Source organism: Phalacrocorax aristotelis, chromosome 7, assembly GCF_949628215.1.
Source record: "Phalacrocorax aristotelis chromosome 7, bGulAri2.1, whole genome shotgun sequence".
Taxonomy (NCBI): Eukaryota; Metazoa; Chordata; class Aves; order Suliformes; family Phalacrocoracidae; genus Phalacrocorax; species Phalacrocorax aristotelis.
The window spans coordinates 35,136,869-35,144,961 of NC_134282.1; the positions used below are offsets into that span (position 1 = coordinate 35,136,869).

General features: G+C 42.8%; 1 protein-coding gene across 3 annotated transcripts; it reads left to right on the forward strand.

Moving 5' to 3' along the window:
- The first annotated feature begins 3 nt into the window (after nucleotides 1-3).
- CHRNA3 (cholinergic receptor nicotinic alpha 3 subunit) lies at nucleotides 4-7,993 on the forward strand. 3 transcript variants are annotated; one of them, XM_075099978.1, is made up of 6 exons: nucleotides 6-356; nucleotides 2,360-2,499; nucleotides 2,591-2,635; nucleotides 4,056-4,165; nucleotides 5,342-6,350; nucleotides 7,865-7,993. In XM_075099978.1, the coding sequence occupies exons 1-6, from the start codon at nucleotides 197-199 to the stop codon at nucleotides 7,991-7,993; spliced, it is 1,593 nt and encodes a 530-aa protein (XP_074956079.1). In that variant the 5' UTR covers nucleotides 6-196. The 3 variants fall into 3 exon arrangements, with proteins under 3 accessions (XP_074956077.1, XP_074956078.1, XP_074956079.1); XM_075099976.1 differs by lacking the exon at nucleotides 7,865-7,993 and having other exon boundaries at nucleotides 4-356; nucleotides 5,342-7,749; XM_075099977.1 differs by lacking the exon at nucleotides 7,865-7,993 and having other exon boundaries at nucleotides 4-356; nucleotides 2,360-2,472; nucleotides 5,342-7,749.
- Nucleotides 7,994-8,093: the final 100 nt, after the last annotated feature.

Here is an 8,093-nt window from a genome sequence, read left to right on the forward strand (position 1 = left end):
AGGACTCCTGCCTATTATCCTTGCCAGAATACTGCCCTTTACCTACAATAACACCGTTTTGCATGCAATTTATGTGCCGTTTCCAATGCTCTGACAGTCTGGGTAGCTAGAAAGGGGGCAGCACAGCAACCCTAATGGGAGCTCACTGCGCAGAACTGTGTTCAGGGTCCTGCTGTCTGCTGCTTCCAGGCATTTCATGCATCGGGGGAGCAGAGCTCTCTGTACTTCCTATGCTCACGCAATCCTGGCAGCTAAGCTCATCTTCAACAGCCTCTGTCGACAGGCGGTAATTCATAACACCATGGAGAGCACGCTTGCTCTCCTTCTAACGGCTGCTGTTTGCTTTCTTTGTCAAGGTGAGTGATCCTTAACCTGTTTATTCTTTGCTGGTGATGGGGGCGTTGAAAAGGTGAACAGGAGATGGCTTTGGTGCAAATTATTTTTAAGAATTGCTGAAGCTCACTCCAAACTAATGGATAAATATATAGAATCCTATTACAGCTCTTCTTGTTACATAGTTTGTTGTTGGTTTGTTTGGGGTTTTTTAAAAATTTTTCCTTGTAAAGTAGTTAAGTAGTCCTGATTCAAGATGCCAAACAGGACACAGGACAAAGCCATTTTAACATTAAGAAGATAAAGTACCTTACATGTGAAGGTATGGATTTACATATTGTAGAGAAGATCATAAGAAAGTCACACTATTAAACAGCTTTAAATATGGACTGCAAAGACCACTGCTTCTCTCTGCAGATATGGAAAGCACCAAAACATTTACATAAAAACCAAAACATTAATGCATTTCTCTAGATACAGCAGATGCTAGATTTAATTAGAGTGCTGGTGATATGTAAAAAGACTGGCAATTTGGAATTGACTGTAATAGAGAGTCATTAAGATCTAGCTTTAAAATTTTTTAGCTAAAAGATTTGGGAGTATTTATTCCAGGAAATCTTGATCTGAGAGATTTGAGATATCAATAAATAATAAGGACAAGGCCAGCAGTTAAAAAGTGTGAAAGAAATGTGTTCATTTTTTAGTTAGCAAGTTGGCTTGAATGATTTCACTAATCTGGAAATAAAATTGCCCTCCAAGTGAATGGGGGATGCACGGGCCAGGGGAAGAGGTTTTAGCTGAATACAGTTTCACATGAGAGAGACCCTCATGTCTTAGGGAGAGGGGAGTTCTTACAAAGATTGGAAGGTAACACCTGCTTTGTGAAACATTACAGATTAGTCACCTGCAGATTCTTCTGCCCCCCATCTCTTTCTCTACTGAAAAAACAACTGTCTGGCAAAAAATAAACATGTCCTGGCAAACATCTGTAGATTCATATTTGTGTTTCAAAGGAACTGTAGAGTATGTTCAACAGACTTCAGTTCTGTGGCTTTGCCAAATCCACAGTGTCATCTGTAAATGACAAAACAAACCTTTTTTTGGTTTTCAGTTGGAGTACTTGAGGATATATCATCCAGAAGAGAGTTTAAGAGAGAGCCCCCTGAAAATAAAAGGGCATTGGCTTTTAAATAAAGCCCAGCTGTCAGGATGGTTACTGTCTAGCTAGCTCCGAGACTAAAAAGGTAGTTTGAATTACAGGTTCTCCCACCTCATCCCGAAACTGTTGAAAGACCTTGCTGTCTAAGATTTTCAGTTTGCAGCTTTTCTGTCAGCCACAAGACGCCATGAGCAGCAGTTATCAGTGGCAAAATGGACTACAGGAATATATTATCAATAAAAATTACCTAGAATAATAAATGGATAATTAGCACATTTTTTGAATGTGCTGAAAAGTCTTTGAATTTAATGGTTAATAATTTTTTTTTCATATTTTAACAAGCAGGCTGTTATCATCACAATAATCACGCAATCATGACTCAGGCTAAAAAGTAGAGTTCTCATTTCCTGGGAATCCTCCTATTGCAGAATTCTCTGACAGCTTACGAGCGGCCTAGTCTGTTGGGTTACGCTTTTCGCTTTCTCTGATTCACACCCCTGCAACTTCAGCAGGTCGAGGGGATGAGGCCTGTTAGGAGAAAGTGCTTTTGCACCTCCAGTTCTTCAGTAACTCCCTGAAACTACTTTTTGAACCCATTTGCAGAGATTTGTGAGGAAAACTCTGTCATAGAATTGCTTTTCTTCTCCCAGCCTAAGTGAATGCCAGTCATGACACACTACTCCCCACTCAGGTGAAATTTGGCCTTTCCCGGTGCATCACACGGATGCTAAGTAGTTAATACACAGCAAGAAGGACACCAAAAGGGGCATTGGCCCCTGCTTCGGCTAGGCCTCCCCACCTGAGGTGCCGTCGCCCCGGCGGCAGCCCCTGCCCCCGCGGCCGCTCACCCCGCCGTGCCCTCCGCAGGCTGCGTCGGCTCTGAGGCCGAGCACCGGCTCTACGCGGCCCTCTTCAAGAGCTACAACCAGTTCGTCCGTCCTGTCAAGAACGTATCAGACCCGGTCATCATCCAGTTTGAGGTATCCATGTCCCAGCTGGTGAAGGTGGTGAGTACCCGCCCCGCTGGGGCGCCCGCGGGAGACGGGAGGGCCGGCGCCGGCGCCCCCGCCACCCCACCGACACACCTCTCGTTTCCAGGATGAAGTCAACCAGATAATGGAAACCAACCTGTGGCTGAAGCACGTAAGTAGAACTCATTGACAGCCCAGGCAGCACCAACTCACCTCCTCCCCCGAGCGGGAGGCGCTCCCCACCCCGGGCGGGGAGACCCCGGCCCTCAGGGGCCGCGCCAGGGGCGGGAACAGACGGCCGCTTGCGAGGCGGCTGCGGGCGCCCGGGAGCACCGGGCTTGCCAGGACTCCCTCCCTCGCTCGGGTCAAAGCCGGAGCCTGGGGAAGCACCACGGGCACAGGCGAGGCCTCCACCGGCGCCCACGGCTCCAGCAAGGGACGCTCGCCTCAACCCGGTTCTCCGGCGGGAAAGCGGCCGTGTCGTCCTCCCCGGTGCGCTGCTGCCCCCCGGCGGCCGCGGAGCGCCGAGGGAGGCCTCCCGCCGCGGCCACCGGCACCGCGCGGCAGAGCCCTCAGCAGCCCGCCCGGGCTGCCCGCGGCGGCGACGAGCGGAGTGGAGCGGAGCCCGGGCAGGGCTAGGGCCCAGCCCCGGCCGACGCCCTGCAAGGCGGCACCTCTCGCCTCGCTAACAGACCGGCCACAAGCGACGTCGTCGCCACCAATCCCTCCACGTTTACGTCTCACCGGCTGCGGGTGCTGAAGCATTTAAATATGGGCCTGGCTCGGGGTGCAGCAGTTAGACTTGGACTGTGAGTCGTCAGCTGCCGTCCTAACCTTCCTACATTAATATCGTCGTGAAATACTGTATTTTTGCTCTGAAGACTCCCAAACTCACTACCTTAGCAGACATTGGCATGCTAAGGAAGTACCTCAGCGCAGGGGTCCCACACAAGCATTGCTTCATACTGTTTAGCTCCCAGAAAGAGAACTAACCAAAAAAGTTGGCTGCACTTAGAAGTGTCTTTATGAGTTAAAAATGCAATTACTCACTGTTACAGTCAGCTTAATAACCAGCTTAAGTCCTGGCTTCAGCTTCATACTCAACTTTAGTTGGTATTTAACAGGCCCTAATGAACAAGACTTACTGAACTGAGCAGTGACACCCTGCAGCTTTTTCTAACCCACCCTCCCAGGGTCCTTCACTAAATGCCCACATCTAGCACCTGATCCTCCTATGAATTTGCTTTCACCATCTCACAGGTACCTGGCTTTTTGAGATCTAAGGTATTATTGAAGTCCTGCACACTCTGGCAGGACAGGGTCTTACACCCTCTTTTACCTTGTTCCAACTACTGAGTAGACATTCCAAGGACCCAGAGTCACATACACCTAAGTCATATCTAGACCAATAGGCCCACAATGTCCATGCAAACAATCACCAGACATATGCATTTGTTTAACAAACATCTAAACATTGTAGCATCCAAATAAAACAACCCTAGAAGTGATAGGACAGCACTTGGTTTGAGTCTAGTCCACTGAATTTCAATTCCTTCACAAACCTAACACAGACTCATTTCTTCCATAATTAGATCTGGAACGATTACAAGCTTCGGTGGAATCCAGCAGACTATGGAGGCGCTGAATTCATCCGAGTACCATCTGGCCAGATCTGGAAGCCAGATATTGTTTTATATAACAAGTAAGACTCTTGTATATTTATCTTCATAATTCATGAGGAAGGGGGCTGATGTTACTAGTTTAAAAAAAAAAGCAGCAGCAGGTCCACAGAATTAACTGAAAAAGCCTGCTTTTCAACACACCTGCTCCCCCACCTCCCTGTTGCTGTACTCACCTCCATGCCATCTACATAGGCATCACTGAGCAGGAGCAAGCTCTGGACCTGGAGCTACAAGTGGGCAGGCCAAAGTGAACTTTGCTTTTCCCCTTCACAAGCCCCACTTTTAATATTATCAATGTCTACAAGGGAGGTGCCAAGAAATTCCTTTAGACTGGAGAGTTCTTGTCTGTGAGTCAGACCTTTAACTGAAAAAACCTGCAAATTCTAGGTTTTTAGCAGTTGAACTCACAATTTGACACCTTTACAGTAGTGTTGACATATAAAAGCCACAGGTAAATTTACTTTGGATGTTGGGTTCTGCAACTGTGAGGGGCCAAATTGTAACTAAATGGATCCCTCTGCTATGTATGGAAGACTTAGGTCTATGCAACAGTGATGACACTCCATTTCTAACTGTGGCCTTAAAACATGAAATTATCTTTTTAGTTTTACTTTTTCATATAAACAACGGAAATTGTCACATGGATCTTATATGATCTGTGTGATCAGGATAGCAATGTGGGACTTAAAAACCTCACCAAATACACTGCTTACGCAAAGATGCACCTTGACCCTAATCCTTCCTTCCGTAGTTACTACCTGCAGTGTCCACAGAGGTGGAAATACCAGTACTGCGGGTATCCTCTTATCAGCCTGTGGGTTCTGATGTGCTTCATCTAGAACAATAGAATAAAGTAGTTCAGTTGGAAGGGACCTACAAGGATCATCCAGTCAGACTGCCACTGGCAATCTCCTCTTTGCCACTTTCAGTATTGATTGCACCCAGTCGTATTATTCTAAGGGTGAATATTTCCTTTCAAATCCTCCATAGTAAATATATAGAGTTGTTTATTTCAGTTTAACTATGCAAATTTGACAGCTGCTGCCTCAGTCCTGCACATGCAATTCAGTTCCATGTCAACATGTAATTGCTGACTTTCCCAAAACAGATTAAAGTGTTAATGTATAAGGTCTGAAACTATGAAATTACATGGAGTAGCTGCATTCTAATTTTTGTTATTTTTATTTGCTTTACAGTGCAGTTGGGGATTTCCAGGTTGATGACAAGACAAAGGCCCTATTAAAATACACGGGTGATGTGACCTGGATACCTCCAGCTATATTTAAAAGCTCATGTAAAATAGATGTAACCTACTTCCCATTTGACTATCAGAACTGCACCATGAAGTTTGGTTCCTGGTCTTATGATAAAGCCAAAATTGACTTAGTTTTAATTGGCTCTACAATGAACCTGAAAGATTACTGGGAAAGTGGAGAATGGGCTATTATTAAAGCTCCTGGGTATAAACATGACATCAAATACAACTGCTGTGAAGAGATATATCCAGACATCACATATTCTCTTTACATTAGGCGTTTACCTTTATTTTACACTATCAATATGATTATTCCATGTCTGCTGATTTCTTTTCTGACTGTATTAGTTTTCTATTTGCCTTCAGACTGTGGTGAGAAGGTGACACTCTGTATATCAGTCCTTCTGTCTTTAACAGTGTTCCTTCTTGTTATCACAGAAACCATACCGTCTACTTCCCTGGTAATTCCACTTATTGGGGAATACCTCCTTTTCACCATGATATTTGTTACTCTATCTATTGTCATTACAGTATTTGTTCTTAATGTGCACTACAGAACACCCAAGACACACACAATGCCTGTGTGGGTGAGAACCATTTTCTTGAACTTACTTCCCAGGATCATGTTTATGACAAGGCCTGCCAGTGATGAAGAGAATCAGAAGCCAAAAGCATTTTTCACTTCTGAGTTTTCAAACTTAAATTGCTTCAACAGTTCTGAAACCAAATGCTGCAAAGATGGCTTTGTATGTCAAGATATGGCATGCAGCTGTTGTCAGTATCAACGAACGAAGTTCTCGGATTTCGGTGGCAATCTCACAAGAAGTTCAAGCTCCGAGTCTGTAGATCCTCTGTTTTCATTTTCAGTTCTGTCATCAGAAATGAGAGATGCTATCGAAAGTGTTAAATACATTGCAGAAAATATGAAAATGCAGAATGAAGCAAAAGAGGTAAGAACATATTTTACTATTACTCAAACTGCAGCCACCATTTGCCAAGAGTGTGTTTTGGAAGAAAAAGAGATCTCAGAGAAAAAAAAAAAAACAAAACCAAACTACAATAACAACAACAAAAAAACAAACAGCAAAGAAAAAAAAAGGGCAACACAGACCATTAATTTATACAAATAAATTACCCAAGCTGTATTACAAATATGTGCAATTTTGAATGTAGATAATTTTGGGGAGCAGCTCTGTTGCAAAACATTCTCTTTATTGACAACACGTATACTGAGTGAGGTATGTTAAGGTAACCACTGCTAAGGAAACATAATTGAGTATCTGCCCTACAAGATTCAAAGTGACAATTTTCCAAGTTATAATCTTAATAGTGGAATTTGCTGACACTATGGCCTTTAGAAAGTTACATTCTCCTTCCCACAGCTTACCATCAATAATAAAGAACATAAGAATGAATGTCCTTCACAGCGATGAAGTTGCTTATTCTGCAGGGGCTGCAGAGTAAAGTGCGGTAGCTAAATAAGACAACTGCTGCAAGATGGGGACCATCATCTTTCATTAAACTGCACCTTGATGCAATAAAAAAAATGAAACTTTTCTTTTTATGACATTCCTCAAACATATAAGAACAGTAGCCACACCACCACAGTCATCACTCAATTTAAATCCTTGGCCATATAGCACTTGAAGTTAGAATGAAGCTATTTTGTTTACGCTGAAATCAGAACTTGATTTAGAATTAGTTGGTATAGACTAGGTTGTTTTGGTTTTTTAAGTCTGCCTTAACAAACAAGTTAAAAAGCACAACATTTTGAAAACAGATGCATTATTTATTAGCCTTCCTGGAGAAAAATGAAGTAAAGGTTTAAATTGTAATCTCAAGAGTAACTAAGATGGTCACCTAATGTAGTTACTATGCATATATAACATATAACAAGGGTGATCTGAAGTATTATATAATGGCCACAGTAAAAAAAAAAGTTAGAAAATATGTTTTGTGGAAACTTGGTTCCATCTCCACATGGGAGGTAAGGAGATCAATTTTACATCATGCACAAGAACAATCAAATTTCAGTAAATAAGAAACATACCGAATAATTATATACCCATTAATCTTGTCTTTTTACATACTGCCTAAAGACTAGTAGGAGCAGTCTGTTTCAGCAAAGTTCTCTGGACAAACCTGATCACCCAAGAAAGATTTTCACTTTCATTTTTGGCACACAGAAGAGAAGTTGTATATCATGAGGTCCAGTGCCTTGGTGAACAACTTTTTTGTATTTGAAGAAGTAGCTTTTGGCTTTGCCACAAGTGGCATATTCAAATAAAGCTTCTTCAATATTAATTCATTTCTCAGTAAAAAGAGAGATATGCTACTTGTGCATATATGAAAGACATCTACATATGGAAAAAAACCTGTGCTTCCTACATAAAATGGTACTAATTGCTAATGCAAGTTATTAATCTAATAAACATGCCTACTTCCTATTCAATTTGTTTTTCAGATTCAGGATGACTGGAAATATGTTGCCATGGTAATCGATCGTATTTTCCTATGGGTTTTCATCCTGGTATGTATTCTAGGAACAGCAGGATTGTTTTTACAACCTTTGATGGCTGGAGATGAAATGTAAAGATTAAATAGTATGTTGTGAAATCAAAGAAAACTTTTGCCAACCAACTCTGCAACCCCACCCCAGCACCTGATGTCTCTTCTATGCGTAGCAGAATAAG

Excerpts from the sequence above, each read along its gene's own strand:
- CHRNA3 (XM_075099976.1), top strand. The coding sequence starts at position 197 with ATGCATCGGGGGAGCAGAGCTCTCTGTACTTCCTATGCTCACGCAATC. Across the intron at positions 357-2,359 it reads TGTTTGCTTTCTTTGTCAAG|GCTGCGTCGGCTCTGAGGCC; the intron begins GTGAGTGATCCT and ends TGCCCTCCGCAG. Across the intron at positions 2,636-4,055 it reads CCAACCTGTGGCTGAAGCAC|ATCTGGAACGATTACAAGCT; the intron begins GTAAGTAGAACT and ends TTCCATAATTAG.